The sequence below is a fragment of the Oncorhynchus clarkii genome, chromosome 20 (assembly GCF_045791955.1).
Source record: "Oncorhynchus clarkii lewisi isolate Uvic-CL-2024 chromosome 20, UVic_Ocla_1.0, whole genome shotgun sequence".
Classification (NCBI taxonomy): domain Eukaryota; kingdom Metazoa; phylum Chordata; class Actinopteri; order Salmoniformes; family Salmonidae; genus Oncorhynchus; species Oncorhynchus clarkii.
In genome coordinates this window covers 71,684,179-71,706,322 of record NC_092166.1, presented here as the reverse complement: position 1 = coordinate 71,706,322, position 22,144 = coordinate 71,684,179, and the positions used below count along the sequence as shown (strand labels likewise).

Genomic DNA, 22,144 nt, shown 5'->3' with positions numbered 1-22,144 from the left:
CAGAGCAGGGTTGAGTAGGGGGTAGAGTAGGGGGTAGAGCAGAGTAGGGGGTGTAGGGCAGAGTAGGGGGTGTAGGGCAGAGCAGGGTAGAGTAGGGGGTATAGGAGGGTGTAGGGCAGATCAAGGTAGAGTAGGGGGTATAGGAGGGGGTAGAGTAGGGTTGAGTAGAGTAGAATATAGCAGAGTAGTGTAGAGTACAATCTTAGAAAAAAAGGTGAAATCTAAAACCTAAAAGGGTTCTTTGGCTGTCCACATAGGAGAACCCTTTTTGGTTCCAGGTAGAACCCCTTTGAGTTCCACGTAGAAACTGTTCCACAGAGTTCTAAAAGGAACCCAAAAGAGTTGTACCTGGAACCGAAAATGGTTTTCCTATGGGGACAGCTGAATAACCTTTTTTTTCTAAGAGTGTAGAGTAGAGTAGGCTTGAGTTGAGCAGGGTTGAATAGAGTAGAAAAGTAGAATAAGTTAGGTGTCTGTGTAAGGTGTTTCTGTGAATCACTCTGTGAATCACTCTCTTGAACAACACAGCTGTTTGGCTGGTGAAACAGCTGAACAGCTGAGGATACAGGAGTTGGGTCTCACACACACACACACACACACTTTCCGTCACTATGTGAGTGTTGTTTCTGACCAAGCCTTTGTGTGAGGACGTCATGCGGACAGCTTTTGACTGGACAGGACCCACATGGGTTATTATACATATCCATTCATTCACTGATGTCGTTACAAAGCCTTTGTACGTGGTGATGTCATAATTTGACTGGACAGGGCATATGGTTATTACACATGTATATCTTTGTTTGAGTCCCTATGTAGTGGGACACAAATGGAGCAGTCTTTCCTAAGCTTTGATGATTTGAATCAGCTGTGTAGTGTTTGGGCAAAAACCTAAAGGTGCACCCCTTGATGTCTCCAGGACTGAGTTGGGGGATCAGAGAACAGGGTGCCATTTGGGACACAGTCCCTCTCTATCTAAGGTATTCATTTTCCGTTCGCTCCACCAACCAATGACTCAGACAGGGACACAATACTCAGACGGGGAAACACTATTCCAGTAAACCACGACACAACCAGAAAGTGACAGGAAACCTGCTATTGTATTAGAGAGACCTGGGAAGTGTCCTAAATGGTACCCTATTCCCTACACAGTGCACTACAGATCTAGGACCAGGATAATAACTTTCAGCATTCCCTAAAAATGACAACTCCTGCATTGCTACACACAGGAGAGGTTACTGTTGACTCAACAGTAGAGTGAAGCACTTTAGTTCAGGACAGAGAATAGAGAAGTTGACCGTCTGTTGGGTAGAAAGGAATGACGTCAGAAGGACCAACAATTCCCCACCTCATACAAACAAACACACACACTCACACACACCACCTTATGAACAAACTGACTGACTATAAAATCATATGACCATCTCACTTCTTGAATCCTGGTACCAAAATCTCAGTATGAAACTGACATTGTTAATATTGAAAGTGCAACAAAACCTTTTACAGTAGGCCATCTCAAGTTTCTGCTATTCTAGATCTCACAGAGGCATGGATGAATCAATAGAATAGAATACTTTTTGAGACCCATGGGGAGACCCACTGCCTCTTTCAGTGATTGAGAGAGGCAGTGAGCGCCATAGAAATAGAATGGAAACGTCCATTCTAACAATCATATTTCTAGGGTGATAGCATCAATGTCTTCCAGGTTCCAAGAGGAGACTCACCTTGTTGACCCGAGTCCCATACGTGACGATGACATCATAACCCGTGAGGATTCCGTTGACCCTGTCCTGGGGCGGGTCCTTCCATCGGATCACCAGCAGTGACTCGTTTAGCATAACAGTCACGTTACGGGGGTAGACTGACGGTACTGGACAACAAAGGGAAGGAAAAGAGAGGGTCACACACTCAAATATGATCTTCAATCTTGGAATCTGTGATAATACTCAAATAGAGCTCACATACAACAGACTAATTTTGCAAACATTGGCACATTCGCATTGATAAGAACACTGAAATGTTGATTCATGTGCACGGTCCTTCACGGTTACATCAACATTTTTATATAGGAGGTAATGAAACAAATAAATAATTGTCAATATGTCTAGTCGTCAAAGAAAATGACTGAGATGAGGCCACATTCGGGCCAACCACTTCTGATGTTTCCTACGGCATGGAAAGATTTCTGTCAGATCTGCAGACTAAAATATCTCCAACAGCGGCTTGAGTTTAGAGAGGAAGTCGGAAGCAGCCCCACCCGTACGCTATGAACTGCATGCTTTCTCCATGAGACCACTCCTGCTTTTGCTTCCTATGTGGCCTCTCAGGAAGATATGCAAAGATAATATCAGACATATTCTGGATGTGATGCACATTTCACTAGGGAACCCCCTGTCATGCAAAATATAATATGTACTGTACTTCTAACGATTTCTGATCAGTGAAATTAAACTGATTTCTGAATACTTGATGGGATGAGGGGACAAGAAAACTAGCCCGGATCCAAACTGAATTGCTCTCTTTCGTGAAGTGAAACAACTGTGAAATGTTACAATTCAATTTGGATCCCCCCAGGATACAATAACACAACACACAGCCATGCATCTTATACAGAGGCAGGACCTAACACAGGATCTACAGAATTCAATACAGGCAAGTGCGTATGATGTATGCAGTCTTAAGAAGGCAAGGACCCGGACAGGCTGCTCCTGCGATCTATGCATTCTCTATGCATGAAAACACGACCGAAATCTCCAAACTGACCCATGGCCTGGCTGCAGTATAGCGGATCATAATGTGGTTGAAACATTGTCACCAATAATTCACATGGGAGCGTAGACTCCAGTGTACAGAGTCTATTTTCACCTTGTATTGAAAATGTATTGATGTCCAGCACCTTTTCAAAGACGATGGGTCTGTGTCCTAAATGGCACCCTATTCCCTACATTGTGCACTATTTTTTTTGCCCGGGCCCATAGATGTTACCCACCTCCTTCTGTAGTGTTGCTCTGGACCCAGGTACTGACTGGTGAATGGCCAAGCTCATTGCTACAGGAGACGCTCATGTTGTACCAGGTCATGGCCTGTAACCCCGGGACATCACTCTGGAACGGAGGAGCTGTAGTGTTGATTATCCTAGCCAGCCTGACCTCTCCTCTCCTTCGGCTCACCTCTTTCACCTTGAAGAGAGCACAGGGAAAAATATAGGTTAGAAAAATATATAGCCTACTGTAGACAGACATTTAGGACAGAATTTTCTAATAAAAATATACATTTGTGCAAAAATATCACAGTGGTTTAGGAACCACACTGCTGACTCTGCTGACGTCAAAGTGAGGGGCATTGTACCAAACAAGCCATCAGCGAGTATCAAAGCCAATTAATATTTCCGAAACTGTGCTTTACCCACGTGTTCAGGCTCTGGCCCAACCCATCGGTTTCTGGGACCAATCAAAACGCTTTGAATGTGTTCGCATTCTAGAAGTCATCAGGTAGGAGATCAAATCCAGACTTATAGTGGAGAAGAAATGTTAGAGCTTTTTTCCATCTTCGTAACATTGCAAAAATCAGAAACTTTCTGTACAAAAATGATGCAGAAAAGGTAATCCATTTCTTTGTCACTTCTAGATTCGACTACTGCAATGCTCTACTTGCAATGCTCTACTTTACAGCTACTCGGATAAAGCACTAAATAAACTTCAGTTAGTGCTAAATACGGCTGCTAGAATCCTGACTAGAACCCCAAAATTTGATCATATTACTCCAGTGCTAGCCTCTCTACACTGGCTTCCTGTTAAGGCTAGGGCTGATGTTTAGATTTTACTGCTAAACTAAAAAGCATTACATGGGCTTGCTCCTACCTATCTCTCTGATTTGGTCCTGCCGTAAATACCTACACATACGCTACGGTCACAAGACACAGGCCTCCTTATTGTCCCTTAAATTTCTAAGCAAACAGCTGGAGGCAGGGCTTTCTCCTATAGAGCTCCATTTTTATGGAATGGTCTGCCTATCCATGTGAGAGACGCAGACTCGGTCTCAACCTTTAAGTCTTTATTGAAGACTCATCTCTTTAGTAGGTCCTATAATTGAGTGTAGTCTGGCCCAAGGGTGTGAAGGTGAACGGAAAGGCACTGGAGCAATGAACCACCCTTGCTGTCTCTGCCTGGCCGGTTCCCCTCTCTCCACCGGGATTCTCTGCCTCTAACCCTATTACAGGGGCTGAGTCACTGGCTTACTGGTGCTCTTCCATCCCATCCCTAGGAGGGGTGCATCACTTGAGTGGGTTGATTAACTGACGTGATCTTCCTGTCCGGGTTTGGCGCCACCCTCGGGTTCGTGCCATAGGAGTGATCTTCGTGGGCTATACTCAGCCTTGTCTCAGGATGGTAAGTTGGTGGTTGAATATATCCCTCTAGTGGTGTGGGGGCTGTGCTTTGGAAGACTGGGTGGGGTTATATCCTGCCTGTTTGGCCCTGTCCAGGGGTATCGTCGGACAGGGCCACAATGTCTCCCGACCTCTCCTGTCTCAGCTTCCAGTATTTACGCTGCAAAGGTTTATGTGTCTTGGGGCTAGGGTCAGTCTGTTATATCTGGAGTATTTCTCCTGTCTTATCTGGTGAATGTAAGTATACTCCCTCTAATTCTCTCTCTCTCTCCCTCTACCTCCCCTCCTGGCCCTGGGAGCATGCCTCAGGACTACCTGGCCTGATGACTCCTTGCTATCCCCAGTCCACCTGGTCGTGCTGCTTCTCCAGTTTCAACTGTTCTGCCTGCGGCTATGGAACCCTGACCTGTTCACCCGACATGCTACCTTGTCCCGGACCTGCTGTTTTCAACTCTCTCTCTCTCTCTACTGCACCTGCTGTCTCTAACTCTGAATGCTCGGCTATGAAAAGCCAACTGACATTTACTCCTGAGGTGCTAAGCTGTTGCACCCTCTACAACCACTGTGATTATTATAATTATTTGACCCTGTTGGTAATCTATGAATGTTTGAACATCTTGGCCATGTTCTGTTATAATCTCTACCCGGCACAGCCAGAAGAGGACTGGCCACCCCTCAGAGCCTGGTTCCTCTCTAGGTTTCTTCCTAGGTTCCTGCCTTTCTAGGGAGTTTTTCCTAGCCACCATGCTTCTACATCTGCATTGCTTATTGTTTGGGGTTTTAGGCTGCGTTTCTGTGTAGCACTTTGTGACATCAGCTGATGTAAAAAGGGCTTTAATTAATACATTTGATTGATTGATTGATGGTTAGAGGGCGTGTTGTTTGGCCGGAGCGATGTGGATGGGTAGCAAGGCTAGTCTCTCTGTGTCATCATACACCATCTAGGCAGAGAGTGTGGAGCTTTGCTTACCCTGATCTGGCAAGTAGTGAGTGGGGAGAATCCATCGTGTCCAGGGGTCCATCTCAGAACTAGTTTGTTAGATTCACGTTGTATCACAGTGACCTCAGAGACAGGAGCTGGAAGCACTGCAAACATACCAAACACAATCCATCATCACGAGAGAAGGGGAATAAAATCCACATAATCCCCATACAGTAATAAATACAGCCAAAACAGCAATCCATAAATTAACAAAGAAAACCGAAAAACACCAGAGCAGCGACCTAACACCGTGGCTGACTCACCAAGAAGCACCGTGGCTGACTCACCAAGAAGCACTGTGGCTGCCTCACCAAGAAGCACCGTGGCTGACTCACCAAGAAGCACCGTGGCTGACTCACCAAGAAGCACCGTGGCTGACTCACCAAGAAGCACCGTGGCTGACTCACCAAGAAATACCGTGGCTGACTCACCAAGAAGCACCGTGGCTGACTCACCAAGAAGCACCGTGGCTGACTCACCAAGAAGCACCGTGGCTGACTCACCAAGAAGCACCGTGGCTGACTCACCAAGAAGCACCGTGGCTGACTCACCAAGAAGCACCGTGGCTGACTCACCAAGAAATACCGTGGCTGACTCACCAAGAAGCACCGTGGCTGACTCACCAAGAAGCACCGTGGCTGACTCACCAAGAAGCACCGTGGCTGACTCACCAAGAAGCACCGTGGCTGCCTCACCAAGAAGCACCGTGGCTGACTCACCAAGAAGCACCGTGGCTGACTCACCAAGAAGCACCGTGGCTGACTCACCAAGAAGCACCGTGGCTGACTCACCAAGAAATACCGTGGCTGACTCACCAAGAAGCACCGTGGCTGACTCACCAAGAAGCACCGTGGCTGACTCACCAAGAAGCACCGTGGCTGACTCACCAAGAAGCACCGTGGCTGACTCACCAAGAAGCACCGTGGCTGACTCACCAAGAAGCACCGTGGCTGACTCACCAAGAAATACCGTGGCTGACTCACCAAGAAGCACCGTGGCTGACTCACCAAGAAGTACCGTGGCTGACTCACCAAGAAGCACTGTGGCTGACTCACCAAGAAGCACTGTGGCTGACTCACCAAGAAGTACCGTGGCTGACTCACCAAGAAGCACCGTGGCTGACTCACCAAGAAGTACCGTGGCTGACTCACCAAGAAGTACCGTGGCTGACTCACCAAGAAGCACCGTGGCTGACTCACCAAGAAGTACCGTGGCTGACTCACCAAGAAGTACCGTGGCTGACTCACCAAGAAGTACCGTGGCTGACTCACCAAGAAGCACCGTGGCTGCCTCACCAAGAAGCACCGTGGCTACCTCACCAAGAAGCACCGTGGCTGCCTCACCAAGAAGCACCGTGGCTGCCTCACCAAGAAGCACCGTGGCTGCCTTACTGGGCATCACACACTGAGATTTAGGGCACTATTACTGCTCAGACAGCCTGAATGTGCACTCAAAAAGATCAACGGCCATTTTCACAAAGTGCTAATCTAGGATGGTCTCCCCTGTCCATGTTATCTTCAAACAGTTCAAAGTGTGGGAGGAGACTGGAGTCCACATTACCTTTAACGTTGACGTTAGCTTCCCTGGAAGTAGTGACACCTTTCTGGTTGTGGGCCTCACAGCTGAACTGGGTGTACTTGTCCACACCTACAGACAAAAACATAACACAGCAGAACATGTTAACTGAATTGTACAGAAGGACAAGGTAATGGAACATGTTTTATAATGATAACGCTTCCAGTGTAAAGTTTAACTTTGTGTATAACCAAATAAAAGTATGGTCGAGTAGTTTCAGTTCAACTTTGTGAACTCAACTGCTGAAATATTTCAATTGAAACTTTTACAAACAATATACTGTATTTATCATGGGCATACAGTACAGTAACTACTGAAATGCAATAGAAAGTAAGTCAAGGTCTTGATAACGTTCATCCCTCTACCAACTACCACACAAACAGAAACCAACTGTCATATTGTGTCAGCTGCAAAATGAACATGTCAAACAATGTGATACAAGCCAACTAAAGCCACTTTTTAATTTCATTCCCTTCCTGTTACCGCCTGAAAGTGAATGTTACTAATAATAGTTTACCATTAGCAGAATACAGGACTACATGTACTGTAGTGGATAAAGTGTTAGACCGTGAAAAAGATGATGAGAGCTGTGTCAGCTTGACAGGGGGAAGAGCTTTAGTCCTGAGTAGGCCTAAAGAGAATTATTGACGTGAGTGGTTTGTTGTGAGTGTGAGATTAAACGCTGTAAACCACACTCATCCTTGAATCATCCTTGACAAAACATAGGCCTAGTGTTAGGTTAGATAATGGCAGTACCTCAACAATAAACTAAACTTTTGAATCTTTCCACTTTGCAACCGCTTCTGCTCTACTAAAGTCCCGACTGGACCAATGGCGTCTCTCTCACTGCCTGGGTTCTTTCTCCTGGCTAACACCACACAGGAGCAGTGTTTAAACCCTGCATCTGCCCAGCGTAGGCCTGCTCCAAATAATGTCCCTTTTGTGCTGTTGTTTTTTTCCACACTGTCCAGTGTTTCATGCTTGGAAACCTTTTCCACAACAATGCACTGCTTGCTCTGCCTCCAAGCTCAGAAATCATTCCACAATTCACTGCCTGCTCTGCCCACGAGAGCTGACTGGAACTGGAAACAGCTTGGCTTGTTATTGTTTTCATTCTTCTGAATATCTAATGAATCTGTTTTGTAGTGTACCCTCAGTGTGATTCTACATTAGCCTTTACCAATTGAAACTTCTACCACCACCTTACAACATACTTTTAGACTGCTGAAGCAAGTACACACATTTTTCTTCAGGACGTTTACCTTTTCTAGTTTTGTTTACTTTCCTCTGAATATCTAATGAGCCTGTTGTCTTGGTGAGGAGTAGAATGATGATGATGTATTATGGGTAAAGTACATTCTTAGAAAAAAGGGTTCTTCTCCTATGGGGACAGCCAAAGAACCCTTTAGGTTCTAAGAGTGTAGTACATCATGCCACATCTGTCTCGTCAGGGTATGGAGCCTCTCACTCAGTTGTCACGGCAGTCAAATATTGACATTTTTAAACAAGAGTGTTTCAAAAGTACAGAAGCTTACCTCCTAAGTCCAGTATAAGGTCTATATAAATTAGAGGTCGACCAATTATGATTTTTGAACGCCAATACCGATTATTCAGCCAATTTTTCTTTTTTTTTAAATGTATTTTTTATTTGTAATAATGACAATTACAACAATACTGAATTAACACTTATTTTAACTTAATATAAAACATAAATAAAATCAATTTAGCCTCAAATAAATAATGAAACATGTTCAATTTGGTTTAAATAATGCAAAAACAAAGTGTTGGAGAAGAAAGTAATATGTCCCATGTAAAAATGTGTGCCATGTAAAAAAGCTAACGTTTTAGTTCCTTGCTCAGAACATGAGAACATATGAAAGTTGGTGGTTCCTTTTAACATGAGACTTCAATATTCCAAGGTAAGAGGTTTTAGGTTGTAGTTAATATAGTATTTATAGGACTATTTCTCTCTATACCATTTGTATTTCATATACCTTTGACTATTGGATGTTCTTATAGGCACTATAGTATTGCCAGTGTAACAGTATAGCTTCCGTCCCCCTCCTCGCCCCTACCTGGGCTCGAACCAGGAACACATCGTCAACAGCCACACTCGAAGCATCGTTACCCATCGCTCCACAAAAGCCGCAGCCCTTGCAGCGCAATTGGAATAACTACTCCAAATCTAAAAGCGAGTGACGTTTGAAACAGTATTAGCGCACACCCAGCTAACTGGCTAGCCATTAGGCTGATAGGCTTGAAGTCATAAACAGCGCTGTGCTTGCGAAGAGCTGCTGGCAAAATGCACGAAAGTGCTGTTTGAATGAATGATTACGGGCCTGCTGCTGCTCAGTCAGACTGCTCTATCAAATCAGACTTAATCATAACATAATAACACACAGAAATACGAGCCTTTGGTCATTAATATGATCGAATCCGAAACTATCATTTCGAAAACAAAACGTTTATTATTGAAGTGAAATAAAATACCGAACGGTTCCGTGTCTAATGGGTGGCATCCCTAAGTCTAAATATTCTTGTTACATTGCACCCACGAAGCATCGTTACCCATCGCTCCACAAAAGCCGCGGCCTTTGCAGAGCAAGGGGAACCACTACTTCAAGGTCTCAGAGCAAGTGACGTCACCGATTGAAACGCTATTTAGCGTGCACCACTGCTAACTAGTTAGCTATTTCACATCCGTTACACTAGCAATTTACCTTGGCTTCTACTGCATTCGCGGAACAGGCAGGCTACTTGTGGAGTGCAACAGTTAGAGCGTTGGACTAGTTAACTGTGCCGTTGCAAGTTTGGAACCCCTGAGCTGACAAGGTGAAAATCTGTCGTTCTGCCCCTGAACAGGCAGTTAACCCACAGTTCCTCAGTCATTGAAAATAAGAATGTGTTCTTAACTGACTTGCCTAGTTAAATAAAAGTTGTTTTATTTTTTATAATCCGGAAATCGGCGCCCAAAAATACAGATTTCCGATTGTTATGAAAACTTGAAATCGGCCCTAATTAATCGGCCATTCCGATTAATCGGTCGACCTCTAATATAAATACCTACAAATCCTTTAGAAACTAAAACCTTACGCTTTGGTAAAACTATGATTAAAGTTTTGACATCTCTCAAAGTCTCATGATCTCTCTCATTTTCACTCAGAGTTACTAAATACTTCCAGCAGGATTGAAGTTCTTCAAACAGACAAATAAACTAACCTCCCATTACAAACTGAGAGGCTGTAGAGAAGCCAGTGAATGGTCACAGAGAGGGAGAGGGAGAGAGAGATAAAGACCGAGAGTAAAAAGAAGGAGAGCGAGCGAGAGAGTGAAAGAGAGAGAGAGAGAGCGAAAGAGAAAGCTTAAGAGAAAGAGCGAGCGTGAGAGTGAAAGAGAGAGTGAAAGCGAGAGAGAGAAAGTAAGAGAGAGAGAGAGTTACTCAGTTTATGATACTGGTTTTATAGAGCAGGAAAGCCTTTTTTGGCAAACCAAGGTTTGTCTATTTCAGGCAACAGCGAAAAGAGCCAAATCTAGTAAATAACAGCCAACGACTGCGTCCAGCTTCCCTTTCTATATAGTGCATTAAAGTTGACCAGAGTTCTATGTCCCTGGTCAAAGGTAATTCACTATAAAGGGAATAGGGTGCCATGTTAACAGCGTCTTTCAGAGGGCCTTCCAACTCACAGATCATTCAATGAGTACTACAGAGTCTAAATAAAAAGACAACACACAAAGCAAAGGTCAGACACTTGCTCTTCACACCGACACCATTTATTGGTGGCTGTCCTAGACAACTCTTGCAGCTCAAAACGGAATCTCTTGAGACTTGCAAGTGACCATTCCAACTAAAAGGCTAACAACATTGAAACTGGTTTAGTGGATTACAGTAAATGCATAGAGAGAGTGAGTGGGTGGAGTGAGCTGAAACTGGGTTGAAATACTATTTAAAATCTCTTAAATACTTTTAGCATTTGCTTTAGTCTGCCTAGAGTGCCAAATGGGCAGGGATTTGCACTTTTGCGACTATTCTATTGGTTCGATTAGGTCAGGCAACCTCAATCAAGCCTAGATGTATGATCTCTCTATTAACCAGCGAGCCAAATGTATGATCTCTCTGTAACTAGCCCTGGAAGTATTGCATTGCGGTTCCAAGTCCAACAAACAGTGTGTAATTATCAGGTTTGGCAAGGTTCCTTTCTATTTCTATGGTTCCATTCTACCAGGCTTTCACTGCTGAACTGACCTGGTTGCGGAACAACCTCATATAACCCAGTATGTGTCCCAAATGGCATTATATTCTCTATATAGTGCAGTGCACTACTTTTGACCAGGTTCAATTGGGCTGTCGTCAAAAGGAGTACACTTGGGGACACACACTTCTGCCCCAATGTCTTTTTCCATTTTCAACTAAAGTAGAATCTAAAATCTTTGAATACACTGTAACACATTTGTTCCCTTTGTGCTCTGAGGAGATTGTGAGCATGTAATGTGGCCATGGTCTGACCCTGTACTGTGCCTCTGGGGACTAGGTTTGTAAATCATTATGTAACATGTATTTTTCTGGGAGAGAACAGTGGCTAACTGGACTTTAATATACAGAAATTAAAATGGTCAGAATTTGAGGGAGCAAAGGCTACCTGTAACAACAGTAGACTACCACCCCAGTAACAAAAGCTGAACAGGCCCAATCAGAATCAAGTCAGAAAAGGGAAGGAAACTGCTCAGTGTTAGTGGGAGGAAAGGCTACCCGTAACATCCAGAGATATGGATGTCAGTCAACCCTGCCAGCCTGCAGCCAGGCAGTCCCCAGCCAGCTCCCCTTTCCAGTCCCTCCCTGTAAAGCAGAGCGGGGGTGGTGGGCCATCCCGTGAATGAGGCCTTTGTCCAGGGAGCCATCCCCCGATCTGTCCATCTTCCCTACAACCCCCATCACACACACACACACACACACACACACACACACACACACACACACACACACACACACACACACACACACACACACACACACACACACACACACACAGCCACAGCACATGCTGGAAAAAAACACAACTTTGGCCTCTAACCCTCCACCCTTCACCTCCCAGCCAGTAGCTCTACAACTCACCCCTGTGTCTGGACTACTAAAGGCTCTACAACTCACCACTGTGTCTGGACTACTAAAGGCTCTACAACTCACCACTGTGTCTGGACTACTAAAGGCTCTACAACTCACCACTGTGTCTGGACTACTAAAGGCCCTACAACTCACCACTGTGTCTGGACTACTAAAGGCTCTACAACTCACCACTGTGTCTGGACTACTAAAGGCTCTACAACTCACCACTGTGTCTGGACTACTAAAGGCGCTACAACTCACCACTGTGTTTGGACTACTAAAGGCTCTACAACTCACCACTGTGTCTGGACTACTAAAGGCTCTACAACTCACCACTGTGTCTGGACTACTAAAGGCTCTACAACTCACCACTGTGTATGGACTACTAAAGGCTCTACAACTCACCACTGTGTCTGGACTAGTAAAGGCTCTACAACTCACCACTGTGTTTGGACTACTAAAGGCTCTACAACTCACCACTGTGTCTGGACTACTAAAGGCTCTACAACTCACCACTGTGTTTGGACTACTGGTGACATAAATGTAAAGTTGTGTATCGTGTGCGTAGCAGTAAAAATCAATGCAGTGCTTTTTGATAACACTACCAAGGGGAAAATCATATATATATATATATATATATATATATATATATATATATATAAACTGAACAGTACCGGACCCAAATCAAACCACAGAGCTCAAAAGATTCATGAATTATTTTAACCCCTTTTCCATGGTATCCAATTGGTAGTTACAGTCTTGTCCCATCGCTGCAACTCCCGTACGGACTCGGGAGAGGCGAAGGTTGAGAGTCGTGCGTCCTCCGAAACATAACACAGCCGAGCCGCACTGCTTCTTGACACAATGCCCGCTTAACCTTTGAAGCCAGCCGCACCAATGTGTCGGAAGAAAACACTGTACATCTGACAACCATGTCAGCGTGCACTGCACCCAACCCGCCACTGGAGTCGCTAGAGCACGATGGGACAAGAACATCCCTGCCAGCCAAACCCTCCACTAACCCCGACGACGCTGGGACAATTGTGAGCCACCCCACAGGTTTCCCGGTCGCGGCCAACTGGGACAGAGCCTGGACTCAAACCAGGATCTCTAGGAGCACAGCTAGCACTGTGATGGAGTGCTTTAGACCACTGCACCACTCCTAGATTCATAAATTCAATGGAAAATATATGTAAGGATAAAATATAATTAAATATGGGGGATTGGAAACAATGTTCCCACCAAACAATTTGATAGAACCCACAATCTATATGCAATATTAAAGCTGATCTTGGTTGGCCCCAGGTCACCAAGTAAATTAACTGCTGTAAATTGAGCCAATAGAGCCAATGTTATGTTTTCACATTGAAGACAGGTTTTTGTCTGTGGGAGAACCTAATGGAGGTAGGTAACTTCAAGTTTTATGCTCACAACACTGCTCAGCTTCAAGATATGTATTACTAATTAATCATTAAGGCCCCTTTAGGTGTTCTGGAGCGTTTCAAAGGTGCAGTCCCCACTCTATCAGTCCAGGATTCAAATTATAACTAATTTAGCAAATCTCCAGGCCAAAATGTTGTAGCCCTACTCAGTCTTGACCAGTGGTGGGAAAAGTACCCAATTGTCATACTTGAGTAAAAGTAAAGATACCTTCAGAGAAAATGACACCCGGTAATTCTACAGACAGACAGTGACAGACAGTGACAGACAGTGACAGACAGTGACAGACAGTGACAGACAGACAGACAGACAGACAGACAGACAGACAGACAGACAGACAGAGACAGACAGACAGACAGAGACAGACAGACATTGTTAAAGCATGAGTGGAACGAATTGCAAGAAATCTCTGAAGTTGGAGACTTTTATCTCCCTCACCAACTTTAAACATCTGCTACATAGTCCATCGGTATATAGCCCACCCAATTTACCTACCTCATCCCCATACTGTTTTTATTTATTTACTTTTCTGCTCTTTTGCACACCAGTATCTCTACCTGTACATGAACATCTGATCATTTATCACTCCAGTGTTAATCTGCTAAATTGTAATTATTCACTCCTATGGCCTATTTATTGCCTACCTCCTCATGCCTTTTGCACACAATGTATATAGATTCTTTTTTTTCTACTATGTTATTGACTTGTTTATTGTTTACTCCATGTGTAACTCTGTGTTGTTGTCTGTTCATACTGCTATGCTTTATCTTGGCCAGGTCGCAGTTGCAAATGAGAACTTGTTCACAACTAGCCTACCTGGTTAAATAAAGGTACAATTTAAAAAATATATTTAAAACAGCTATTCAGCACTGTAACCCAGGGGGACCACAGTTACAGTGAACATGGTGATACATCTCTCTGTGGTAGCAGGACAGAAAGAGAGAAAATGGGATAGGGCAGAGAGAGAGAGACACGAGACAGAGACTGGAAGAGACACACAGTGAGAGACAAAAAGAGAGAGTAAAATGGAGAGAAGTGGGAGAGAGAAATGGATGGAGGGAAAGAGAGAAAGGGAGAGACAGATGCTGAGACTGTAGATAGACAGACTGACATTACAGTATTCAGACCTCCAACACATCTCTGCTACAGCTGAGTAGGACACAGCTCTGCACATTTTACACTGATAAACACACAAACACTGACACGAATGTCCTTTACCATCGCTTATGAATAACTAACCAAAAGACTGCCTGGACATTCAGCGATATGAGGAAACCGTATTCCCTCCATAAACCACGACACAAGTTCTTCTTGGTCCTCATTACTCTCTTTTGGTCTTACTTCCTCTCTCTTTATCAGTCTTACTTTCTCTTTATCGCTCCCTATCTCTCTCTCTCTCTCGGTCTCTATCTCTTTATCCCGGTCTCTCTCTCTCTCTCTCTCACCATTCCGGTCGCTCTCTCTCTCTTACATGAAACAATTCATTTTAATGAAATAACAAGGTAATTTAATTCAGATAAGGGGATTTTTTTTAAATCGTAATAATATGCACACAGAACAAAACATTTCCCTTAAGAGACCTATGCACACATTTTCTTTAGGACCTAGGAGATTGTGTATGCCAGAAAACCCAACTCAACATTGCAAAATACAACATGACCTACAGTACATTTGTGGTGTTATAAAGGAGAGATTCAGGTGAGCCGCTAAGATCCCTATTCAATATACGTCTGTGTATAAGCCAATGACCTGAATTCAAAGTTTAGCAAAATGGGCAAAGCCCGGTGTGGAATTCCACTTTTTTTTAAAAGAGGTTTTCTAGGCCTTAGGAGAGAGGCTAAGGGTATCTCCAAAATGGCACCATATTCCCTATGTAGTGCACCACTTTAGCCCAGAGGCTCTGGTCAAAGGTAGTGCACTTGATAGGGAATAGGGTGCCATTTGGGATTCAATCTAAGATGATGGAGTAATAGAACAATCCAATACACCTCCAGACTCTTTGTGAAACCCAGAAAGAGGTACTGAGATAGTATTGGCAGCCAGTTCAATACTTCATATGAAAGCAAGAGATTGTATGTGCATATGTGTGTGTATGTGCATGCTCGTGGATATGTGCATGTGTGTAGGTGCATATGTGTGTGTGTGTATGTGCATGTGTGTGTATGTGCATGTATGTGCATATGTGTGTGTGTGTGCATATGTGTGTGCATGTATACGCACGTGCGTGTGCTCATCTGTGCATGAGCCTGTGCATGTGCTCGCGTGTGTGTGTGTGTGCATGTATGTGTCTCTCTCACCTGGTACAGTGTAGTTGCTGGGGGAGGAGGTGATGTACCCTATCACACGCACTCCGTTGCGTAGCCAGTGGATCCTGATAGGATTCGGGGGACCCACCGCTTCACACGACAGGTTAAAGGGGCGGTTACGAGTTACGTTCCTGTCATCAGGCTGTCTGGTGAATGTTGGTAGACCTAAAAACACACACAGACAAACAGAGTACATGTTTGAGATCGACTACATTGCAGTCAGGCTGTGCAGAATCACCTTACATTGCAAATAACTACTTATTATGATCAAGATCAGTGATTCTACACCTCGTCTTGCTCAAACTGGTCACCTAAAAGACACAGTATATAAGAACCAGTCATGGAAACCCTTGTCATCCATTTGAAGCACTCGTATGATGTTGGGACTTACCTTCGACCTGGATAATGATAGGCTGGGACTCTATCTCTATGTCACTGACTCTCAGTCTACAGCGGTAGTCCCCAGAGTCAGCTCTCTGGACATGAGTTATGCTGAAACACACAAGTAGTGGAGAAATTTAGCAATCCAGACATTTCAGAACCACCTGATTTATAATACTGATTGCACTCTCTGTGTCACTTTGTGTTTGTATTTCTATGCTCTGACGAAGGTCGACTCTGACCGGAAGCTTGGCATTTTAATTGCAAAAAATTGCAAGGATATAAGTATCTAACTGCTCCTTTCTTCACATGCTGTGTCTGCCATGAATGTCCCCTGCTCACACCCAAGTCCTCCCATCACAGTTACCTGACGGTGGACAGCAGGGTCATGACCCCGTGTGTGACAGTCTGTAGTTCGTTGATGACCACCTGCAGGTTTTCAGCCAGCTCCATGTTGTTCTTCCACCACAGCACGGTGAGGTCCAGGTTGGCGTCAGGGATGTCGATGGAGCAGTTGAACTTTGCCTCGTGGCCCTCGGATAGGTGCACCGAACCCACCGTAGACTTGAACCTGGATGGAATCAAATAGAATACAATTGAGTTGAATGAAATGGAAGTTGAGTTGAGTTAAATGTTGTTGTATTTTGCTGTTGCAAATGAAATCACATCAATCAGTAAGATGTGATTTAAACCTCAGAGGATAGCTCACGTATTGATTAATACAAATACTTATTCCCAAAGGGGTTCAGAATGGTAAAACAAATAACATCTACCTAATGATAATAAAAAAAAGACAACAAGACAAAAGTTACAACAACAACAATACAAACAAGTGATTAATAGATAGTAACCTCAGCTTCCTGATGTCGTCCTGGCTGAGGTGGACCCTCGGGGCATGGGCTGGTACGATGAGGGTCTCGGGGGATACAGTGGGCTGGGAGGACCGACCCTGACGTCCTGGCATGTGGGGGGAGACCCCGCCACGGCCACGTCCTCCAGAGACACGGTAAACATAGGGACTCCCATGATGCTCAGCTGTATGTGAGCAGGAAGGGACGGTCATTTCCAAAGCCTGATACAATATTATAGACCATCTCTGTCATTTCTCCTACCTTAGATCAATAGTCAATAACTTTATATACTGTATTTCTCACAACAACAAAAAACACAAAATAACACCACAGCGGGGTTGGAGAATAATCTGCAATTGAAACTAACATTTCAGTTCCATATATTTAGTATTTTGCCCTCAGAGTTAGACCTATTCAAATGATTCAAGCCACCACGATTAGCCTAACTCAATGGAAACAAACTGTATTGAGATTGTATAGGAGGGGGTGGAACAGCTAATTTGATATTCAATACCACTCTGCATTTGTTTCTCCCTCTCCCTGTGCTTTTTTTATTTATTTTTATTTTATTTTTAACCTTTATTTAACCAGGCAAGTCAGTTAAGAACAAATTCGTATTTTCAATGACAACCTGGGAACAGTGGATTAACTGCCTGTTCAGGGGCAGAACGACAGATTTGTACCTTGTCAGCTCGCGGGTTTGAACTCGCAACCTTCCGGTTACTAGTCCAACGCTCTAACCACTAGGCTACGCTGCCGCCCCAAGGGAGGAACCATACAATGTAAGCAGAGGAATCTCCCAAATATCTGGAGTATTTCAGTAATTTTTCTCAGCAAAGTCATATTCATATAGCCTGATTCCAGATCTGTTGGTACAGTCTTGCCTAAACAGTAAAAAATAGATATGGGACGAAGCAAATATGTGTATGGCAATATCCTTATAAAATATCAAGACAGGCTACTGCCACTTAGCCTGGTCCCAGATATGTTGTTGCTGTCTTTCAAACTCTGATGGTCACAGTTCAACAACCAGCACAGATAAAGGACCAGGCTAGACCTCACAACCACAAAAAAACACATGAAAAAAATGACTTGGAAAAAAAAACACCTTTTGTTTTCAGGCGTGTGAACAAATCATGAAAATGTTCATGTTAAAAAATATATATATGTTTGTTAGTTGAGATTTTCATACAAGTCAGAGACGTGGTTTTCAGACACGTGTGAAGTTTCACATGTACTTTTCCTGGCGAATTTGTTTTTTGCTCATGTGACATTTTTTTTTACATGTTAATTTTCACCACTTCCAGCTACATCTGGTTTCCCATCCAGGGACCAACCAGGACCAACCCTGCTTAGCTTCTGAGGCAAACCAGCAGTAGCTATGTCGCTAGAAAGAATGTGCCAAAACATGGAACTGGGAAAAAAAGGCAGCAACGGCCAGGGTAACATAACCAAAGATAGAGAAAATTGCAGGAAAGAGGGAGGTGTTTTATTTAATCGCATTATCATTAAAGAAAAATCACTGAAAACATTTTTTTTTGCATCTATTTACAATGAATTTGTTCTCGCATTTTGAAATGATTTCCATGCAATATTTTGTTTTTGCTATTCATACTTTTGTGTTTATGTTTTGCTTTCAAAATCAGTCTGTTTGCAATGCTAAGAATTAAGTTCTCCACTTTAGATGTTTTACTTGTTATTATTGGCACAAAAGTAACTCCCTCACTAGAGGATTTCTCCATTTAATATCACTATTACTCTTTAAAGGTGCTTAAAGCGGCAATCCTTAATTGAAACATGAACAAAGTGTTCTCCCCACCACAGTTTCAGTAAAAAGCTGAGGGATGGGGCTAGAGAAATGCAACCACTCTCAACCACTCCACGCTATGGATGCAAGGACTGACCATCCATAATATCAAAATGATAGTTTTAAACATGCTTTTAGGCTATACAGTGAACTTTTTACATTTACTTTATTTACAAACATTGGAGTAAAACAAGCTTATATTTTAGCTTCTGATGGGATATACTCATGAGTCATTTACATTATACATTATATTCTTTAAAAAATCTATGGGTACATATCATTCATTTACAAGTCCAAAATGGAATGTTACAACTGAAGATTGCCCCTTTAACAGGAAGTGACCTTCATACAGCAGAACTATGTCGCCATTTGAAGGTCATCCATTAACCTGCCCACCCAAAAAAGTATTCTGTCCACTGTTCCGTGAATGTCACACAAAATGGTTCCCTTGTCCTGCATTTGGGCTTTTTAAATGTGGTCACCCTAATTCAGTGGTGTAAAGTACTTAAGTAAAATTACTTTAAAGTACTGCTTAAGTCGTTTTTTGGGGTATCTTTACATTACTTTACTATTTATATTTTTGACAACTTTTACTTCACTACATTCCTAAAGAAAATAATGTACTTTTTACTCCATATATTTTCCCTGACAACCAAAAAGTACTCGTTACATTTTGAATACGTAGCAGGACAAGAAAATGATCAAATTCACAGACTTATCAAGAGAACATCCCTGTTCATCCCTACTGCCTCTGATCTGGCGGACTCACTAAACACACATGCTTTGTTTGTAAATGATGTCTGAGTGTTGGAGTGTTCCCCTGGCTATCTGTAAATGATGTCTGAGTGTTGGAGTGTTCCCCTGGCTATCTGTAAATGATGTCTGAGTGTTGGAGTGTGCCCCTGGCTATCTGTAAATGATGTCTGAGTGTTGGAGTGTTCCCCTGGCTATCTGTAAATGATGTCTGAGTGTTGGAGTGTTCCCCTGGCTATCTGTAAATGATGTCTGAGTGTTGGAGTGTGCCCCTGGCTATCTGTAAATGATGTCTGAGTGTTGGAGTGTTCCCCTGGCTATCTGTAAATGATGTCTGAGTGTTGGAGTGTGCCCCTGGCTATCTGTAAATGATGTCTGAGTGTTCCCCTGGCTATCTGTAAATTATGTCTGAGTGTTGGAGTGTTCCCCTGGCTATCTGTAAATTATGTCTGAGTGTTGGAGTGTTCCCCTGGCTAAAAAACAAGAAAATGGTGCTGTCTGTTTTACTTTATATAAGGAATTAGAAATGATGTATACTTTTACTTTTGATACATAAGTATATTTAAAACCAAATACTTTTATACTTTTACTCAAGTAGTATTTTACTTTAGTCATTTTCTATTAAGGTATCTTTACTTTTACTCAAGTATGACAATTTATTACTTTTTCCACCACTGTCCTAATTCCACCTGTGGAAACATCTTTTCACATGTGAGGAGAATAACATTATTTCAACCCCAGATTTCGAAACTGCTTATGAAACTGCTAATGAACTTGCAATTCTACATGTGAACTGAGATTTTCACATGTGAATGTTTTTAACATGTGAAACGGCAATTTCCTCACATGTGAAAAGGTGGTGTTAACATGTGAACTCAAAATGTATACATTTGGAAATATGGTTCTCTAAATGTATACATGTGAAAATATGGTTTCAATAGTGAAATAAATGTAGGCTCATACATTTGTTTGTAAGGGAACTGACACCAGCTTTCACTGGGACAGAGAGGAAGGGGGGAATACCAGCAGTTCAGAGGTAAAATAATCTGTTATCAGAGGAAGCAAACTGTTTTGCCTCCCTGGAAGCAATGATCCACTTTGTTAGTGATGCCAGAGTCCAAAGGCCAAACCTGTTCTCTCACTTCTCCTCTTCACACGGTGTCGTAGGCTACATACTTTACACAAACCTAGAGAAGCGGGTGAACATCGATACAGTAGAGCATCGCAATATTATTTGTGTCGTTTTTATATCGATACTGTGACTCCAAGAATAGATTTGTAAAAATAAAATAAACAAATAAATGTTTTTGCTAGGTGGTTAACGTTAGTTAGCGCTAGTTGGCTATACCTGCACCAAAACTCTCGTATACAGTTTTTATCATCCTATAACTCAGGGGTACTCAACTCTTACCCTACGAGGTCTGGAGCCTGCTGGTTTTAAACATGAGAGGAGGAGAATAAAAGAGGGATTAATTTATTCAGCACTGAACGTTTGTCCTTACCATAGGTCCCTAAAAGAGTCAAGCAGACGTCACTGATCAGCGAAACCCTTAACAATACATCAAAACACTACACTGCATTGAAACAAAAACGGCACATTGGAGTGTGGGGCTGCCCGACAGGTTTGTGCATTCCAAGTAACTGGTCAAACTTAGAATCCTTCCAGGGTATTTTTAATCAGTACCACCTGGATTTGGCTTTATAAAAGCCCGACAAGCATATACTGTAGGTTGGGATTAAAGTTACACTCTGTAGGATAATGTAATACCAAAAGAGAGTGTTCAGGGGCCCCTACAAAAACATAAACAAATGGATCGCATGGGATTTCCACATGCATATAGCATTGGATTTATATAGGCCTATTTGAAGTGTTCAAGGTATTTGATGATAACAACTTTACTTTTGTCCAATGAAAACAAAAACTTAAACAATTGAGTACTGGGGGCTTATCTTAAGGTAATAAACAAGTACTTTTAAAATTAGCCACATTTATAGACCCTTTGTAACCCCCACTAAGGATACATGTAAATGTATGTTTCAACATTTTTACCAAATAAATACATTCTCACAAGAAATCACGATATGGAATTAATTTACAATCGAACAAATATTAAACTCAAGTTTCAAAATGAAAAACAATGAAACATCGATAATGAATTGCTTGAAAAAAAAGCAGTTGATTTTCATCAAAGACATAATTAACTTTTGACAGAAAGAGTTGTTCAAAGTCCTCCAAACCGCAAACATTGTTACATTGTAACTTACCACTGGCCAGATTCCCCCAAATTATGCCAACACTGGTAGAAAGTAAAATAGTCCATAGATGTATCGTAGTTGACTTTTTCGCCATAGTAAAGAATGTGCAATGCGCAGACAATAGGATTTTATCCGCTACCACCTCCTCTCCAATAAAAATGAAACTATTTTCTAGAAGTCATACGATCTGACACGTTACCACAAATAGTTATCATTCTCATTTCTCAACATCATTGAATAACACAGACATTTATTTTGCTCTAGAATCCAAGCTGTTTTCGTCCATATAAATCCTTCACTATAGCAGC

At 42.8% G+C, this 22,144-nt stretch overlaps 1 protein-coding gene across 3 annotated transcripts in view; it reads right to left on the bottom strand.

Annotated features, from left to right (window-relative positions):
* Nucleotides 1-22,144, bottom strand: part of LOC139376865 (c-mer proto-oncogene tyrosine kinase a) — a 37,037-nt gene extending 14,893 nt beyond the window's left edge. For 2 of the 3 annotated variants that reach the window (XM_071119828.1, XM_071119829.1), the window contains exons 1-9: nucleotides 21,846-22,138; nucleotides 17,021-17,204; nucleotides 16,537-16,740; nucleotides 16,180-16,280; nucleotides 15,780-15,953; nucleotides 6,927-7,013; nucleotides 5,355-5,470; nucleotides 2,987-3,176; nucleotides 1,722-1,867 (exon numbers count right to left, since the gene is read on the bottom strand). In XM_071119828.1, coding sequence (XP_070975929.1) covers nucleotides 1,722-1,867; nucleotides 2,987-3,176; nucleotides 5,355-5,470; nucleotides 6,927-7,013; nucleotides 15,780-15,953; nucleotides 16,180-16,280; nucleotides 16,537-16,740; nucleotides 17,021-17,204; nucleotides 21,846-21,930 — 1,287 coding nt within the window. In that variant the 5' untranslated portion in view covers nucleotides 21,931-22,138. Of the gene's footprint in view, nucleotides 1-1,721; nucleotides 1,868-2,986; nucleotides 3,177-5,354; nucleotides 5,471-6,926; nucleotides 7,014-15,779; nucleotides 15,954-16,179; nucleotides 16,281-16,536; nucleotides 16,741-17,020; nucleotides 17,205-21,845 lie in introns of all 3 variants that reach the window. The other variant, XM_071119827.1, reaches the window with a different exon arrangement.